This window comes from Nycticebus coucang, chromosome 5 (assembly GCF_027406575.1).
Source record: "Nycticebus coucang isolate mNycCou1 chromosome 5, mNycCou1.pri, whole genome shotgun sequence".
NCBI lineage: Eukaryota > Metazoa > Chordata > Mammalia > Primates > Lorisidae > Nycticebus > Nycticebus coucang.
The window spans coordinates 47,338,568-47,357,821 of NC_069784.1; the positions used below are offsets into that span (position 1 = coordinate 47,338,568).

At 47.4% G+C, this 19,254-nt stretch overlaps 1 protein-coding gene across 1 annotated transcript; it reads left to right on the plus strand.

Annotated features, from left to right (window-relative positions):
• Positions 1-2,700: 2,700 nt before the first annotated feature.
• CD2 (CD2 molecule) lies at positions 2,701-17,253 on the plus strand. The gene is made up of 5 exons (XM_053592413.1): positions 2,701-2,829; positions 2,973-3,278; positions 8,416-8,649; positions 12,569-12,691; positions 16,071-17,253. Exons 1-5 carry the CDS (start codon positions 2,769-2,771, stop codon positions 16,370-16,372), a joined length of 1,026 nt encoding a protein of 341 aa, XP_053448388.1. The 5' UTR covers positions 2,701-2,768; the 3' UTR covers positions 16,373-17,253.
• Positions 17,254-19,254: the final 2,001 nt, after the last annotated feature.

The following is a 19,254-nucleotide window of genomic DNA, read 5'->3' on the forward strand; positions in this document are numbered from 1 at the left end:
TCAGGGTATGAGATGAAGAAGGGGCAAAAGCCCCTAAAACCTGGGGCAGGTTAGCGGTCGGTTGACATCACTTTGTGCAAACTTGAGCTGGGGAGTGGCTGGCCGGTCAATGATTTAAAAGCAGGAAAGCTGGCCGATCACTGTGGCTCATGCCTATAACCCAAGCACTCTGGGAGGCCGAGGTGGGTGGATTGCCAGAGCTCAGGAGTTCTATCTCAGCCTGAAACAGAGGGAGACCCCGCGTCTAAAAATAGCTGGGCATTGTGGTGGATGCTTGTAGTACCAGCTACTGTGGGGAAGCTGAGGCAAGAGTCTGAGGTTGCTGTGAGCTATGATGCCATGGCACTCTACCCAGGGTGACAGGGTAAGACTGTGTCAAAAAAACCCAACCAACCCACAAACAAAATGAAGCAGGAAAGCTGCTTGCTAATTGTTTCTCAGGGTAAGCATATACTTTTGAAAAAAATATGTCCTTTCCTTTAGGAACATTTGTTTGTTTTTTTTTTTTTTTGTAGAGACAGAGTTTCACTTTATGGCCCTCAGTAGAGTGCCATGGCATCACACAGCTCACAGCAACCTCCAACTCCTGGGCTTAAGTGATTCTCTTGCCTCAGCCTCCCGAGTAGCTGGGACTACAGGCGCCCGCCACAACACCCGGCTAGGAACATTTGTTTTTAAATAAGAGATATTGATTTACATTCCCTGTGATGCTGTATAAAGATCTCTGTTTCTCCATGCCCTTGGGTCAGTAACATGAATTATCATCTTTTCTAATTTTGCCATTCCCATGATGAAACATGGCATTGCCTGACTGCAATGTATCTTTTGGTAACATCTATGTATGCTCTTTCTTATGTACAGTATTTCTTCTGTAAACTGATTATTTATATCTTTTGCCCATTTTTAAAGTATATTTTCTTATTGATTAATAGAAATTAGTTGCATATCTTGAATATTAATAATTTTTCATATATTATACAATTTCATCGTGTCTTTTCATTTTGCTCAATATCTCTTTGCCTATGCATACATTTTACATTTTTATGTAGTCAGTTGTGTCCATCTTTTCTTTATTGCTTATGGATTATGTATTATATGTAGATAGGCCTTCCGTACTCAAAGATAGAAAAATATCTTTCTATATTGTCTTTATCTTTATTATAGGTGGTGTTTTTTTCTTCTTTTTACAGGGCCTTTGTATGTTGCCCAGGATCAAAGTCACGGGCTCAAGCGATCTGCCCATCTCAGCCTCCAGATTAGCTGGGACTGCAGGCACAAGCCATAGTATCCAGCACATTATAGTTTTTTGCATTGAAATTTCAACCCAGGGCTGGGCACAGTGGCTCATGGCTCTAATCCTAGCACTCAGGGAGGCCAAAGCGGGTGGATTGCCTGAGCTCAGGAATTTGAGACCAGCCTGAGCCAGAGTGAGACCCCTCCTCTAAAAATAGCTGGGCATCGTGGTGGACAGCTATAGTCCCAGGTGCTTGGGAGGCTGAGGCAAGAGAATCACTTGAGCCCAAAAGTTTGAGGTTGCTGTGAGCTATGACTCTACCACAGCACTCTACTGAGCGTGACAAAGTGAGACTCTGTCTCAAAAAATTTTAACCTAACTGTACTTTATTATTGTGAATGATGCTCACACAGCCACGATGTGAATATATTTGGGCTTCCTTCTGCCCAGTGGTAGCAAACGATTGCTTTGACTTAATTTCATTTCCTGGGCAACTTTCTGACAGATAATTTCCTTATTTGTACTTAAAGTTGAAAAGAAAACAAGCATATTTATAAGATTTTTACCTACTTTGTCCTAAAGAATGTAAAACAAGAAATTTACTCTGGAAATCTGTTGTTGGGCTATTCCTTTTTTCTGCGATGGGCTCTCCTGGCATCTTGTCAGGGTACAATCATCTCCGTGTCACCGTCTCTCTCCTTGTATCGAAAATTTCCTCTTCTCTTCCAGTCCGCGGCCTCACTTCTTTTTTTCTGTTTATCTCTCCCCTTCCTTAACCGTGTATAATGTTGCCACCTTAAATGTTTTCAAATAATTTATTCTGGTGTTTTAGTAGTATTTCATCCTTTCTGTGCTTCCTTGCTTGTTTTTGGAACAAGTTTGTATTTCCTGTGAATTTCACTAGAGTTGTAACGTGCGCTAAACATAGAACGTGGGGATTGCCAGTATTAACAGCTGAGACTCCATTTGTTTCTTTCTTTTTATCATAAAAACAATTTCAGGACATTAAAAACATCATTTTGGAAAGATAAAAAAATCCATTTCCTAACCATTTGATGTGCCATACACTTTTCAGTATCTTTAATTATACATGATAAATATTTGTATTCTGTATGTCACTCACTACCATTTACCTCCATCTCCATGGGGTTGTGTTAAAGCAATGGAGCTGGGTGGAGAGAAGACTGTTGAGTAAGGCTCCTTGTTTATAAAAGTATTATCCTGAGTGATTTACTTAGCTTCTCAATCCCTTTTCTCTTCCGTAGGTGTAACGCCCCCCATTTGGGGGGAGTGAGTATTAAAATGTGATAAGAAAGTACACTCATCAACACACCTGCTTTGGCAAAAGAGCACATCAGAAGGGTCGGTTTGCTCTGTATGTGTTTTCTATGCCACTGTAAAAAAAAAAAAAAGCACAAAAGAGAGGCGTGTGTGTGGTTAAGCTCTAGCGGAGTGGGGGTTAGATTCCACTAGTCTTATTTCAGTTCCTTTTCATGAAGAGCTCAGAATTGCAAGAAGGAAACCAACCCTTAAGATGAGCTTCCCATGTAAAATTTTAGCCAGCTTTCTTCTAATTTTCAACTTTCCTACCAAAGGTAAGTTTGTGTGTGGGTGCCCACTGTCACTGCTAGAAGCTTCTTTGGAGTCCCTGAAGTGAGCATAACAGTTGAAGAGGTCATAGTCCAGCTTTCCCTGGCAATGAATCTCAAGACCTCAGTATTGGTCTTACTTTTCACAGGTTCAGACTGCCAAGATAATATCTGGGGTGTCTTGGATCAGGATATCAACTTGGAAATTCCTGGATTTCAAAAGAATCATATTACTGATGATATACAATGGAAAAAAGGATCGAACACCAACAAGATTGCACAATACAAAAGAGACAAGAAATATGTCCAGTTAAATGACACATATGAGGTATTTGAAAATGGAACCTTAAAAATTAAACGTCTGACGAAAAATTCTGAAGGTTGCTACAAGGTAGTAATATACGATATAAACGGGAAAAACTTGTTGGAAAAATCCTTTAATTTGAAGACTTTAGGTAAGTGTTCATTTCCTACATTTCTTCATTTCCGCATGGGTTCTACTTAGCAAGTTGGAAAATAACATTTACATTCTTCAGCCATGACCTCTGCCTCCATGGGGGCTCTGAAGGACATCAAATGCAGGCCTTCTGCCCCATGGAGACTCCAGGCTTATGGGAGGGGTGGAATCCACAAATTTGATAGACCCTCAAGTTTAGTGCCTACAACTCTCTCTCTTCAGGGGATGTGGGGCTGGGTGAAGAACCTAGATGCAGGTGTATCTGGGTGAAGAACCTAGAATCAGGAGGGGAACAGGTGGCCAGAGGAAAATTGCAGCCGTTCCAGGTGGGTTCAGAAGGGCAAGCTAAGTGTATGGCAGAAAGGTGAGGTGGCCTAGAGTGTAGTGGATCTGTCAGCTGGAGAGCCAGCTTCAAGCCACAGTGCCATAAAGGAGCAATTATGGGGCAGGAAAGGTCTGGAAACAAGACATGTAAGGATAAACAGCCCTTGTTTTATATCTGCTCAATGTCAGAGCGATCCATGGTGGAAGGGGACTTTTGCCGATGTGTGTAGAAAATACACACGATGTAGGTTTGTGGGGCTGTATTTATACTGGGAGGGCAGGAGTGGATAGTGAAGACCGAAGAAGGGAAACCAAGCAGAGAGCTGCTGCTGTAAACCAAGTGGAATGGAGAAGGGCCGGCTGGTGATTCTTAACCCTGGTTGCACTTCAGAATCAACAGGGACGCTATTAAAAGTCACCAGTGCCCAGGCCCCATCCTAGACCAATTAAATCAAGAACTTGGGACATGGAGCCTGGGCATCTGGAGGTTCTAAATTTCCCCTGGGATGTTCTACTGAGCAGCCAAGCTTGGCAACCATGGGCTGAGACAAAAGGTTGCCTAGGAAGTAAGGAAGAAAATGCATGCTGAGGGTCATGTGGGAGAGAGGACTGACACGTGGCTCGGGTGAGGGAGAGAAAGTGGAATTGAAATGCTGTTAAAGCTGAAAGTCCAGGAACACTGCATAGAAGGGAGTGACCAGAAGGGAGAAGAGGAAGCTGCTTTGGGCTTGGAGAGGAAGACAGGAACCCCAGGACACATTTGGCACTCCTGGGAGCAAATAAACACTGCTGTGCTTCACACAGGAAATGTCCCCAGAGGCAGGGCCCCCTCCTCCTGCTTGGGCTCCCTCCAGCCCTGTCCTCAGCCCCACTCCAGCCATCCCAGACATTGACAGCTCCCATGCAGTGGCACTTTCGACACCTGACTCCTGCAGCCTAGAATGGAAAGCACCTTCTGGAAATGGGATGGGGCAGAGAATGGCACCAGAAGGGACCTCCCATTGTGGGGACCAGGATCTCCACACAAGTGTCCTGTTTTGAGCATGTGCCCTACGCAAAGGGACCATGCTGGTGCTTTCATGTGCTGGTCTGGTTTGGTGTCCTGGTGGAAATAAAAGCTGCCAGCCGGCGCTCACTTGCAGATCTTGTTTAATGCTTCCAACAATCCTGAGAAGTAGTTGTTACTGTCCCCTGATTATCTCAGAGAAAACAGAGACTTTGTCCAAAGTCTCCTTGCTTCACCAGTCTTCAACCCCAGGGGTCCTTTTGGCAAGAAAGATGATCTTTTTCTTTTATCCCCAAATGGTGTCATTGAAACATAATTCACATACCTTCCATTAAAGTATGCAATCCCGCCAGCAAGGTGGCTCACGCCTGTAATCCTAGCACTCTTGGAGGCGGAGGTGGGTGGATTGCCTGAGCTCACAGGTTCGAGACCAACCCGAGCAAGAGCGTGACCCCCCCATCTCTAAAAATAGCCAGGCATTGTGGTAGGTGCCTGTGGTCCCAGCTACATGGGAGGCTGAAGCAAGAGAATCACTTCAGCCCAAGAGTCTGAGGTTGCTGTGAGCTATAACGCCATGGCACTCTAACGAAGGTGACATAGTGAGACTCTATCTCAAAAAAAAAAAAAATATATGGGTGGTGCCTGTGGCTCAGTCGGTAAGGTGCCGGCCCAATATACCGAGGGTGGCGGGTTCAAACCCGGCCCTGGCTGAACTGCAACCAAAAAATAGCTGGGCATTGTGGCGGGCGCCTGTAGTCCCAGCTACTCAGGAGGCTGAGGCAAGAGAATCGCTTAAGCCCAGGAGTTGGAGGTTGCTGTGAGCTGTGTGATGCCACGGCACTCTACCAAGGGCCATAAAGTAAGACTCTGTCTCTACAAAAAAAAAAAAAATATATATATATATATAAAAATAAAAAAGTGTGCAATCCCATGTCCTTTAGTATATGCACAGAATTGGGCAAACATCCCACAGTTGACATTTTAATTACCCCCCAAAGAACCCGCCACATCCCTTAGCCTAAAGACAGTACCTGGCTGCCATGTGTGGACATGCCAATGTCACATAGCCTGTTAACTTGTGGTCTGGTCACCATTCTTTGTCACATGGCTTTGGGCAAATTCCATATCAGCTCTGAATCTGATTTTTCTCAGTAATAACTTCAAGAGATATTTGGTGAGACAACATGTATAAAAGTGGCCCGCAGGGCCCAGGGCACAGTCCCCATTTGCCCAGTGTTAATGCCTCCTGTATCTCTTTGTCTCTCCAACCTTCTCAAGCGCCCGTCCTGATGCCCACATCTCCTTAATGAAGGGGCTGCTGCTGTGGGCAGAGAAAGGCTGCGTAGAAGCAGGTGCTGGTAGATAAGGGGTTAGCAACTCAGAATTAAGGAGTTCTCACCCCGAAAAGGCCTTCCCAGTGGGCTCCTAGTGATCAGGCCTGAGAGGATGTGTGCAGAGGTCTCGCTGCAGAAGGGCACTCATAGGTGGGGAACAGATACTGGAACAGATTTAAAAGTCTCCAGCAGTTAGAAACATATTAATTAAATTAAGAATTTGTCATTTTAAAAAACATGATGGAGACATACATTTATTGAAAGAATTTATAACATAATTTCACAGTAAGAGGAAAAAGGCAGACTACAAAATCACATAATCCAGTTTTAATTTTTCAAATATTATATTATTTATATGTGTACGCACCCACAGAGACTATCTGGTAAAGACATACATCAGAATATTAATTATTATTTACTTAGGTAGTAGAATTGGGGATAATTTTTAATCTGCTTTAAACTTCTAAAAATATTTTATCAATTTTTACAATGATTAGATGTTACAGTTTCAAGTAGAAAAAGAATATTTCCATTTTGGGCTGCGCGTGGTGGTTCATGCCTGTAATCCTAGCAATCTGGGAGGCTGAGGCAGAAGGATTGCTTGAGCCCAGGAATTTGAGGTTGCTGCCTGTTAGGCTGAGGCTGGGACACTCTAGCCCAGGCAATGGAGAGAGGTTCTGTATACTGCTGTTGTTTGTGGATGTTTCCCATTCTGGGTAACATAGAATCTTGGGATGGACAGTATATTGGCATAGAAATGAAATTTGTCTGGGATGATCCATGGAGATACTGGTGTCTAGAAGTCAGAGTGGGAGGGAATTGTTGAAAACTAAGCTATCCATCTGCATTATAAATGTGGAGAATCTGAGAGGAAAGGTGGCAAGTCTGGGGAAGGAGAGTAAAGAATGAGAGAAAGAACAGAAGGAAAAGGAGAAGGTCACGCGACCTGTGTAATACCAAGGCCTAGTCTATTTTCTTTTACAAAGCAGCTTTTTTTTTTTGAGACAGAGTCTCAAGCTGTCACCCTGCGTAGAGTGCTGTGGCATCACAGCTCACAGCAACTTCAAATTCTTGGGCTTAAGCGATTCTCTTGCCTCAGCCTCCCAAGTAGCTGGGACTATAGGCACCTGCCATAATGCCTGGCTATTTTTTTTTTTTTTTGGTTGTAGTTGTCTTTGTTGTTCGGCAGGCCTGGGCTGGATTCGAACCCACCAGCTACAGTGTATGTGGCTGGCATCCCAGCCCCTGAGCTATGGGTGCTGACCTGTACTAAGCAGCTTTTAATAACTATTACCATGTCAGCAAAAGAGAGGCAAGAAACTTATGATTAATGAGTGCAGGAACTACCTCTAATTGTATCAGAACCTAACAATTTGCCCAGGGCTTTGCCACATGTTGTCCTTTTTGTGATGGGCAGGAAATATTTTTCTCATCCTTTTCTTATAGACAAGGTCTTAGGGCTGGGAAAGGCAGAACCATGTCCCGTTTCCCAGGCTGGTGCCTTTTCTCTCTAGAGCCTCGAGCTTCCTGGATACCTACACACTGCCAGACCCCCCACCTGGTACTCTGAACCCTGTTGGGGACAGGGAGCAACCAAGATCCCAGGCCACTCACGTGGTGACTCCTCCCAGGCAGGGTTCCTGGCCGCTCCTAAATCATTGCCTCTCTCAAGCTCTTGAGGTGAGTGGGGATCAGGACATTGTGACCCTCTTACCCATTTTCTTGAACTTGGACTCAAAAGGGCAGTCTCCTCTCCTGATATGCTAATTTTAGGTGGTGCCCTAAGACTACCTAAATAGGTGGGTGCTTTCACCTGTAAACAGGTAGAAAAACATCAGCCTCTCTGCTTCTTAGGATTAAATGGTATCCTATATGTGAGAAAACATTTTAAGGCGTAAGACAGCACGTAAATATTAGCCGTGACATACTTTTTTATTGGTGTAATACATTTATGAGCCTTTACCAGAAACAAATTTGTTCTGAATGTTCAATGTAAATAAAATAAAATTTTCAGAAGGTGCTAAGGGTCTTGCTGGAGGCTCACACTGTAGTCCTAGCACTCTGGGAAGCTGAGGCAGGTGGATCACTTGAGCCCAAGGGTTGGAGACCAGCCTGAGCAAGAGTGAGACTCCATCGCTACTAAAAATAGAAAAACTAGCTGGGTGTTGTGGTGGGCATGTGTGATCTCAGCTTCTTGGGAGGCTGAGGCAGGAGGATAATTTGAGCCCAGGACTTTGAGTTTGCTGTGAGCTATGATGACACCATGGCATTCTATCCAGGGCGACGGAATAAAACTCTGCCTTAAAAAAAAAAAAAGTTGCTAAGGGTCTTTTTGTTTGTTTGTTTGTTCTTAGGGTCTTTGAAATTGTTTCTTTATCCCAAACTAAATCTATTCTTCCCTGTGTTAATAGGTATGTCTATTAAAATTAGAAAAGTGCTTAATACAAATCGGATCTTTATTTTCCTCTTAGAGTTGGTCTCAAAACCAAACATCTTCTGGGACTGTGTCAACCGAACCTTGACCTGTAATATAACAAAGGGAAGTCACTTTGAATTAAGACTGATTAAAAATGAGAAAAATCTCACGAAAAGTTATCAGAACACCATCAAATACAAGTGGTCCACCAACCCAGGTGGGGTAGTCAAGTGTACGGCACAGAACAATCGCAGTGAGGAATCTGTCACGGTGCCCCTCGTCTGTCCAGGTATGTGGTAGGAATCTCCTCACAAATACCCAGCCTGCCAGGCCCACAGCAGGCAGAGTGGCGCAGACTGCAAGGCACAGGTGTCTGGGCTGGGAGGTGGCCTTGGCTCAGGATGAGAAGTGACGATGTCCGTTTTCCTTGGGAAACCTCAGAGGATGTGGAATCTTCTGATCACCTACCATGCCATCCTCCCACTGAGCAGTTTGACCCCAGGCAATTAAAAAGATCTTTGGAAGAAAAAAATTGCAGAATTGAAGAGGAAGATTTAAATATGTTCCAAATACTGTACAGAACATACGTATGCTAGAAATTATCCATTGTTTATCTTGAAGTTCAAATTTAACTGGGTGTCTTATATTTATCTGGCAACCCTACTCTTTATGTTTAACTAGGGCCCCACGGTATAAAAATGTGCGTGTGTGTATAAGGGAGAGAAGGTGGGAGGGAGGGAGGACCTTAAGAGAAGCCAAATTTTGAAGGCCGGAAGATTTCTAGGAGAGAGGAACAGACCCATACACACGGAAGTACTCCATCACATCAGCTTCCAGAGAGACTGTAGGAAGATAACGTCATTGGATTTAGGGACTGTAGGGACACAGTTTTGAAGGACAGAGCCACAAGAGACTTGCTTCTGAGATCAGCTGGAATATTCTCCACCACAGGTGCCCCAGGGGGCCACAGTATACAAACTCGAGAACAGACTGTGTAAGCAATGCCTTCATTCCGGAGTGTGCCCAAGGTAAAAGTGTGGCCACCCTGCCTGAGGACTCTAAGGTGACCTGGTGGCTGCCAAAATTAGCCACCTGTTACCCAGTGCCCCACCCTGGGTCAAATCTGAAAAGTTCTCAGCCCAGCAGGTAGTAGATTCCGGCAGCCCCAGCCCCTCCTCTAAGCCAGCAGGGCCTGGAGGGCCCTGTGCCCTTTCTTGGTCAGTCACACAACTTTAGGTTAGGGTTACACCTGCTTCTCTCATGGATGCCCCATTTGTTGGTAGAACGTAGATTACAAGCTGTATAATTGGCAGGCAGACTCGAGGATGAACCAAAACCAAGGATGAACATTTGACCTCAGTTTAATAACCTGCTAAATTTGATTTCTGAGGCTTCTGGCCTGGGGCCCCTTGGGGCCCCTCTTGGGCTTCATGTACAAGAGTTTCTTCTTAGGATTGCTTGGCTGGAGAAGCATTTCTTTTGTGACACTGGGCCAAGCTCCAGTTTGTCCTCCAGATGTCCCCGGCCCCTGACCCCCAGCCCCTGGCCCCATGGCAGCCTCTCTCACTGCACTGATTCACAAAGGGCAGACAGCCAGGGGCCCCTCCTGGGAAATGCCTCCCAGAAACACCAGCGCAAGAAGCACTCTTAAGAGCGAGACCTCACATTTGTGTGTTGTTTTACAGTTTACAAAGCGCTTTCACATCCATTATCTGATTGACTTCCAACAGCCACTCCGTAATGTAGGTTTCACTATCTCCAGCTTGCAAAGAAGGAAACAGCCTCTGAGAGCTGAAGTGAGTGCCAAGCGTCATATGGCTCTCGCCTAGAAGGGCCAAACCCATTTCCTGTAATGCTGAAATTACTGTTTTTAAGATCTGGGAACTGAAGTTAGTTAGTTAACCACTGTGGCTAACTAGTCCACCACTGTGGCTAACTCCATGGGTGTCTGAGTTTCCCTCAGGGCCAAGGAAAATCTGGGAGGGTGTACTGGCTGTGAGGTCAGGGTGCTGGGCTGGACCTGTGAAATATTCACCCTGCAGGTTTGCAAACTGCCTGGTCAAGAGGGTGAGAAAGTCATGTTGCAGGAAGGAAGCCAGAGAGGAGAGTGGGATAAATAGTGTGGGAGCATTAAGGCATAAGGGACTGCCCAGAAGCAGGTGTAGCGTGGCCTCAGGCAACTCATCCTTCTTCTTGTGGCCTCATTTTGAAACTAGAGGTTACACTATGGTATCTCTAAACTCCTCAGATCTAAAATTCCATGATGCACTCCATGATGGGGGGAGTGGCAGGCCTTCCCACATGAGTAATCAGATAAGTCTAGTCTAGTCCACAAGAGCAGTTTCCCAAGGGGCCTGCCAAGGGGACTTTCCCGGGACCCTGTGCCCTTCCACGGATTGACACAACTCACCCTCCTCTATGACCTTGGCCTCAGTGAGACTAAAAGTTCCCAAGGAGATCTTTTATCTGCATGACGCAGGAGGCAGCATCCTTGCCCAGAGCAATGAAATGACCCCTCTGCCTGGGCCTGCTCTTTCTTTCTTTCTTTCTTTTTTTTTTTTCCATTTTATTATATATATATATATATATTTTTTTTTTTTAATTGGGGATTCATTGAGAGTACAAGAAACCAGGTTACACTGATTGCATTATTAGATACAGTTCCTTTTACAATTGTGTCTGGCCCCAATAAGGTGTGTTACACACCAGACCACACCCCCTGCCCTCTTTCTCCCTCTCTCTGCTCTCCCCTTCCCCCCATCCCCCACCCACCACCATTTACTAGGTCATTAATTGTCTTCATATGATAATTGAGTGCATAGGATTCTTGCTTCTCCATTCTTGGATAATTTACTAAGAATAATGTGTTCCATTTCCATCCAGGTTAATACAAAGGATGTAAAGTCTTCATCTTTTTAAATGGCTGAATAGTATTCCATGGTGTACATATACCACAGCTTGTTAATCCATTCCTGGGTTGGTGGGCATGTAGGCTGTTTCCACATTTTGGTGATTGTAAATTGAGCTGCGATAAACAGTCTAGTGCAGGCATCCTCAAACTTTTTATTTTTATTTTTATTTTTTTTGTAGAGACAGAGTTTCACTTTATTGCCCTCGGTAGAGTGCCGTGGCGTCACACAGCTCACAGCAACCTCCAACTCCTGGGCTTAGGCGATTCTCCTCCCTCAGCCTCCTGAGTAGCTGGGACTACAGGCACCCACCACAATGCCCGGCTATTTTTTTGTTGTAGTTTGGCCGGGGCTGGGTTTGAACCCGCCACCCTCGGTATATGGGGCCGGCGCCCTGCTCACTGAGTCACAGGCGCCGCCCCTCAAACTTTTTAAACAGGGGGGCCAATTCACTGTCCCTCAGACCGTTGGAGGGCCGGACTATAGTTTAAAAAAAAAACTATGAACAAATTCCTCTGCACACTGCACATATCTTATTTTGAAGTAAAAAAACAAAACGGGAACAAATACAATCACACCGCTTCATGTGGCCCACGGGCCGCAGTTTGAGGACCCCTGGCTAGTGCAAGTGTCCTTATGGTAGGTAAAAGCATTTTTTTCCTTCTGGGTAGACGCCCAGTAATGGGATTGTAGAATCAAACGGGAACTCTAGCTTGAGTTCTTTGAGGGTTCTCCACACTTCCTGGTCCTGCTCTTTCTTTTTTTTTTTTTTTTTTTTTATAGAGACAGAGTCTCACTGTACCGCCCTCGGGTAGAGTGCCGTGGCGTCACACGGCTCACAGCAACCTCTAACTCTTGGGCTTACGTGATTCTCTTGCCTCAGCCTCCCGAGCAGCTGGGACTACAGGCGCCCGCCACAACGCCCGGCTGTTTTTTTTTTTTTGTTGTTGCAGTTTGGCCGGGGCTGGGTTTGAACCCGCCACCCTCGGCATATGGGGCCGGCGCCCTACTCACTGAGCCACAGGCACCCAGGCTGGAGTGCAAGGGTACCATCATAGTTCACTGCAGCTTGAACTCTTGGGCTCACGTGATCCTCCTGCCCAACAGCCAGGACTAGTTGGATGTCCTATGCCAGGCTAATTTTTAAAAATATTTATAGAGATGAGGTCTTGCTATGTTGCCCAGGATGGTCTCGATCTGCTGGCCTCAAGCCCACCCTCCTGCCTCAGCCTCCCAAAGTGCTGGGATTGCAGGGTGGAGCCACTGTGCCAGCCCTCATCCCATCTCCTCCTCTCACAGGGAAGAGCCTGGACATGTATCTCATCATCAGCATCTCTGTAGGGGGCAGCCTCTTGATAATCTTTGTGGCACTGCTCATTTTCTACGTCAGCAAGAGGAAAAAGCAGAACAGCAGGAGAAATGGTAAGCTCCCCCTCCTCCACCCTACCACAGGCCCCCGCAAAATCCCCGTGAAATATCTCATATGGACACCACCTTGGGCTCAGCAAAAGTAATGGAGACAGGTAGTTTCAAAATGTCAGGGTTGTAACTGGTGGTTATAACGTGTTTCCTTTTGAGATCAGCTTGATTTTTGAAAAGCAAATTCTTCCTAGTGACATGTGGGAGCTTTGAGGTGCTGAGTACAGCCCGGCATCCCTGGAGTCCCCTGCGGCCTGCTGGGCATGGACTAGTGTGGATATGTTCTCAAGGAGCCACACAGCCCTACGTGGGTAGAAAAGGTAGCTTTAAAACACCATTTCTAGGAACAACTGTCTTGTGCATGCAGGGCCCAAGGTGTGTTAGGAACACAGGTAAAATCACTCACAAAGAAACAGTTGTTCAAAACCAGAGTGACTGTGCTGCCTTTTCTAATTTGCCATTTAGGAGAGAGTGTTTTTTTCCCTCAGATCAAGGCTGTCCTAAAACCTACCCATCAAGGGCGGCGCCTGTGGCTCAGCTGGTAGGGCGCCGGCCCCACATGCTGAGGGTGGTGGGTTCAAACCCGGCCCCGGCCAAACTGCAACAAAAAAATAGCCGGGCGTTGTGGCGGGCGCCTGTAATCCCAGCTACTTGGGAGGCTGAGGCAAGAGAATCGCCTAAGCCTAGGAGTTGGAGGTTGCTGTGAGCTGTGTGACGCCACGGCACTCTACCAAGGGTGATAAAGTGAGACTCTGTCTCTATAAAAAAAAAAAAAAACCTACCCATCAAGAATGAAAAGGCTGTGCCCATTAGTGAGGAGCTGGCTAAGGCATCTTGCAGGCCACCCGAGGCAGGATACATCAGAGACCAACAAAAGAGGAGTGACCACAGGTTGGGGGTCCGGGGTCAGCCATCAGCAGGACAGGGCATGCAGAGGGCAGGCCTGCCCTGGGGCTCTGTGCAATCTCACAATCACTGCGGGACTGGGTCCTCTCTTGGGTGTCTCTCCCTTGAGTAGGCCGGGCGTACTCCCACCAGCTACTCCCACCAAGGCTCAGGGTTCGGGTCTGAACCTCCCCAGGCAGCTGTGGAGTTCGGCTCTGGCTTTCTGACCTCAGACTACTCTTGGCCATTCTCCCTCAGTCACCGGTTCAGGCTGCAGCCGCCTCTCAGCCCCAGGTTCCATCATCTCACTGCCTCCAGCCTGGGCCTGAAGCATCTTCCTAAACGTAGCACCTGTTTTTCCTGCCACCATAGTTCCACACTCTCCGTCCCAGTGGGGCAGAATCACCTGCACAGTCCCCCGGGCACAGGGGGCTTCCTCTCCTCTGTTCCCGGCTCTCCAGGGAGGCTTTCTCCACACCTGACAGTCAAAGGCCACACACTCTTCCAAGGTGGACGTCACACGTCACCTCCACCCAAGGCAATCTCCACTGTCCACAGGCTGAAAAGACCAACGTGATGACCAGCTTATGTTGACAAAGAAGTCACTTGCTCCAGACACCAATCTCTGTGCTTTATATTCATTATTGCATCCAGCTTTCGGTGTAATTCTAGGAGGAAGATACATTAACACAGACGAGGAAGCTTAAGCTCAGAGAGGTTTAATTATTCTCCTCTAATCCTATGGTCGGGAGGCAGAGTCAGGACCAGGCTGAGGCAGAGAGCCCAGGATACAGATCTCCGTTGCTCTATCAACCGGCCCTGCCCCGGCAGGGGCCTGAGAGCAGATGCCTCCTTGGATTTCATTCCCCATCTGCCTCACTTGCTCATTCTAGTCAAGCCCTGGGTTGAGTAAGCAGGAGTTGCAAATGAGGGAGCAGACAGAGAGCCTGGGGGAGCAGAAGTCTAGGCAGGAAGTTGCTGTGCAGATGTGCTGGGGACCCACAGTCTTGCTCTGACCAGGCAAGTTGCTAGCCTCGTCTGCCCAGCCCGGCCTGTGGTCTCAGCCATGTGGCTGCCCACCCCCCCAGCCCACGCTGCTCCCACCATAGCTCAGCCTCTGTCTACACCAACTGGTAGCGCCAGGCTCTCCCTGGAAACTGACAATAGTAACTTATAGTCCTAGTTCATCTCACTTGCTTGACTTTAGGCTTCCTGAAGATAGTGTTTGTGTGCGAGTCCCTATGCTACTCAGCAATGGCCCTTAACACCTGTGGGATGAGGAATGAATGTTGGGAGAATAAATGAACAAAGTGGTGGACAAGCAGAGCTGGAGACACATGGTCCAAGCTCGCCATGGAAGAGATGAGACAGGATCACCCACTGCCCTACAGCTGGGAACTGGGTCAAGGTCAAAGTCCCCTCCACAGCCTCCAGGGCATAACCTCAGCTACCTTGAGGCCCTGAAGATGGCATAGGCAATGTGTTTTGTCCCTCTGGGCCTTTTTGTCTTGCACACAAGGCCACTCAGATGTCAAAATCACATTGTCTGATGTTGACTCTTCTCATTTGAAGCTGCCTGATGCTTGCATTCCCAGTAGTCAGGGAGGCCATTTGGATTGATGTCATCACCTTGAAGTCACAGGGTGTTGTGTTTCCCCAGCCATGTGTCCCTATGATGGTGTAAGAGATCATTAATTTACCCCGGAGAGGATCTTCTGTTTTTACCTCCCTCTAGGGCCATTGCAAAGTTGGCCTTGGGTGCAGGGACTGGAACATCTAACTTGTAGACTGAAGGAGGACAGAGGGGCCGTCAGGGCCCTTCAGGCTTAGAGTAGCTGGGCACCCTCACATATATCCCGTGTGATTTCAAGACACTACAGGAAAAACTTCATTACTATTGTTCATGGCCCTAACTTCATGGACTGAAATTATTGTCACCCAAAGCAGAAAATCGGGGAGGATGAGGAGAGGAGGAGTTCCTTCCCTCCTAAGCCCAAGAAGATAGGGCATGAATTTCTGAGGAAGTAGTGTTCTAATCTCTTGCCAGAATGTGGGTAGCGTGACAGCAGATCTAGTGGAAGGCAGTTCTAACATAGAAACCCATCAAAAGGAATGTCGTTACTAATACCCTCCGTGACTACTCAGATTCCATTACCATGTGCTCTAAGCACAAGGTTCTTGTTCTCAAGGCAGACACTAGGGTGGCACAGAGGCAGGGCTCTGGGATCTGGTGCTCGTGGGAGCCCCAGGCAGGAAGCCCACCACCTGTGTGTCTCCTTCCCTCTGGTTCCCTGAGTTCTCCAAAGTCCGGGCCCTCCTTCTAACCTTGCAGTGAGCACTTCTGTCTCTCTGACAAGACCCAGAGCTCTCGGCAGGCATGGGGCAGCTTCTGCTTCCTCATGGCATCCCAGAAGTGCGCCAGCCTGTCTCCCTACATGGATGTCTGCGCTGGCTGCATCTTGCCGAGATGAACTGTGAGGAGGTTTTATTGTTGCAGATGAGGAGGTGGAGATAAGAGTACACAGAGCTAACACGGAGGAAAGGAGCCAGAAGCCCCACCAATCAGTTCCACACAATCCAGCAGCCACCCAGCCGCCTCCACCACTCGGTCATCGTTCTCAGACATCTGGTCCTCGTCCCTTGCCTCCTGGCCACCGTGTCCAGCACCAGCCTCAGAGGAGGCCTCCTCCGGGCACACAAGTTCATCAGCACAAAGGCCCGCCCCTCCCCAGGCCCCGGGTTCAACCGAAACCTCCCCATGGGGCTGCAGAAAACTCGTCGTCCCCTTCCTCTAATTAAAAGCCATAGAGACGGTCCTTCCTAGTAAAAGGCACTGCGGATTTCTCTGGCCCGTGTGCACATCCTCACTTCTACCAGGCGTTTTCTAGGAGCCAAGCATTACCACGTCCTGATGCTCCTGGGCCACCTCTGCACCTTCTAACTCACTGTGTGTTGACATCCAGAAGGGAAAACAACAAACATGGGAGGGTGGTGGGTGACTGAACACCACAACCTTAGCTCTCTCTTGCCTCCACTCAGATCGTGTGCAGATGAGATAAGTCAAGAGGTTTCCATGCTTGGGTGTCCCTATGGGCAGACTGCCTGCCTTGAGAGACTCTCGGGTTTCTTATGTGCCCTGGTGGACACTTGCCACTGTCCTGTGAGTAGAAGTGAAATAAAAGCTTTAACTTACCCTGTCTGCTCACTGTCAAAACGCATTAAGAAGAGGAAGCTGCTGAATGGGAGAGGCTCCTGGGTGTGACAGCAGGATCAAACTTGGTAAGCCCCATTCACTTGAACCACTTTAATCCTAATTAAAATGACCAGAACATGCTCCCGGGTCCCTGTTGCAAAGCTGGGCCTAACAACCTATTTGTAGATTTGCGTAAGGAATTGAAGGCTCTATGCCCAAACATTGATGGAGGCATCCAACAATTTAATCTTTTTGGTCTCCTTTCCTTGACTGGGCAGACATGGTCATAGTGACCTGTAGAGTCATCCTTGAAAAGAAGGATGTGTCCATGAATACTTGAGGTACCTCGAGATCATCACATGACAGAAAAGGGTCGGTTCGAAGATGAGTTGGTTGAAGCAAATCTTAAGGGTCTTGAATGACCATAACTAAAAGGTCAGGCCACATCCCCAACTGGAAGTCATGCAGGCTGTACTTTGGGGAAAAGGGGAGGGGGGACTGGTTTTAGTTAAAGTTTGAAAACAGTAGGTGTTAAGAGGCACCTTGCTTTGAAGTGTCAGTGCCATGTTTGTGGTCCGTTCACCCTCCTCTCCTTGGCTTCTTAGACTTGCTGAACCTTGTTAAGCTCTGGCAGGAAGCTCTGAGGTCTAAACCACAAAGACAAGTTTATTCAGTACTTCCTGTACCAGCTCACTAAGAGTTGAACTGCTCTTTCTTCTGACTTTAAGCATCTATTGTTTTACCATCCAGAGTTAATTGCTAAGGACAATGATGAATGAAGCCTCACAGCCTCTTGAAATTCAAACACAAAATCCAGCTAGTGAAAACCACCATGGAATCTCCCCAGTGGGAAAGATGAGGGTCCCAGCACTACCCTGTTCCCATTCTTCATGGCAGTCTTGGATGATGCCACCATTCCCTTCAGAAAGACTTCCCGGCCTTCTGGTCTTGAGCTCTGCCTTTCTGCTAAAGTCCTGTGGTGTCACAAATGGCACAGAGCACACGCTATCTCTTCAATCCTCCATCATTCTTTTATTCATTGAACTTCTACTGTGTGTCAGGTGCTGTGCTAGGCCCTAAGAACACAGAGGCGTGCCATTGCATCTCTGCTTTCAAGGAGCTCACAATCTAGTGGGGGAGGGTGGACAAACGTAACCCAGTGTGATGGATAAATATAGGCCAGAGGCAAGCATGGGAACCCAGAGGAAGAACTTTGAACCCAGATTGGGTGGTGGAACTGGGGTGACACAGAGGGCTTCCGGGAATGGGGATGACTCTTCTGAGAGTCATCAGAGAGGTGGGATCATGAGGCAAACCAAAATTGGAGAAATCAACAAGCGAGGGCAGAAAATTACAGCTTGCCACAGCAGAAACCCTGAGTACAAATGTTCACAGCAGCCAGGCAGGCAGCAAGGCCCGAGCTGTGACTGAAGAATTGCTGGAGTCTCAGTCTGAACAAGTCTGAGAGATAAAAACTCCAGGAGGAGGCCAGGTCTGGGGGGGTCCCAGAGTTTTGCCTCCAGGAACTCAAACAGATTCTTACAATGATGTTGAAGAAAAATCTCCTTGTACCATCTACAGTGAGTAGGGAAAAGTGACTACAGTCTTCTCTCAGTGCACGTGAGGACAACCTCCCCACACCCCACGTATACCCAAATCTGCACGTACTCAAGCCCCGCAGTCGGCCCTGCAGAACTCACACAGATGTGGTGGGTTTGAATCCTGTGAATACTGTGTTTTCAGTCTGTGTTTGGAAAACAAACCCACATAGAAGTGGACCCACGCAATTCAAACACGTTTTGTTCAAGAGTCAGCTGTATTTTGAACTATGCTAGGTATTTTGTTCTTCTTAATAAGATCTTCCTTCAGGAGAAAGTATTTAACAAGAGCCTAAGCTGTGAGGAATTTTGTTTTTTTTCTTTTTTTTTTTTTTTGTAGAGACAGAGTTTCACTTTATGGCCCTCGGTAGAGTGCCGTGGCCTCACACAGCTCACAGCAACCTCCAACTCCTGGGCTTAGGCGATTCTCCTGCCTCAGCCTCCCGAGTAGCTGGGACTACAGGCGCCCGCCACGACGCCCGGCTATTTTTTTTTGTTGTTGCAGTTTGGCCGGGGCTGGGTTTGAACCCACCACCCTCGGCATATGGGGCCGGCGCCCTACTCACTGAGCCACAGGCGCCGCCTTGTTTTTTTTCTAAGGCAGAGTCTCACTTTGTCGTCCTCAGTAGAGTACCGTGGTGTCACAGCTCACAGCAACCTCAAACTCATGGGCTGTAGTGATTTTCTTGCCTCAGCCTCCCAAGTAGCTGGGACTATAGGTGCCCACCACAATGCCTGGCTATTTTTTAGAAACACGGTCTTGCTCTTGCTCAGGCTGATCTTGAACTTATGAGCTCAAACAATCTACCTGCCTCAGCCTCCCAGAGTGCTGGGATGACGGGCGTGAGCCACCGTGCCTGGCCAGCTGTGAGGATTTGTGTGTGTGTGTG

Excerpts from the sequence above, each read along its gene's own strand:
- CD2 (XM_053592413.1), top strand. The coding sequence starts at position 2,769 with ATGAGCTTCCCATGTAAAATTTTAGCCAGCTTTCTTCTAATTTTCAAC. Across the intron at positions 3,279-8,415 it reads CTTTAATTTGAAGACTTTAG|AGTTGGTCTCAAAACCAAAC; the intron begins GTAAGTGTTCAT and ends TTTTCCTCTTAG. Across the intron at positions 12,692-16,070 it reads GCAGAACAGCAGGAGAAATG|ATGAGGAGGTGGAGATAAGA; the intron begins GTAAGCTCCCCC and ends TTATTGTTGCAG.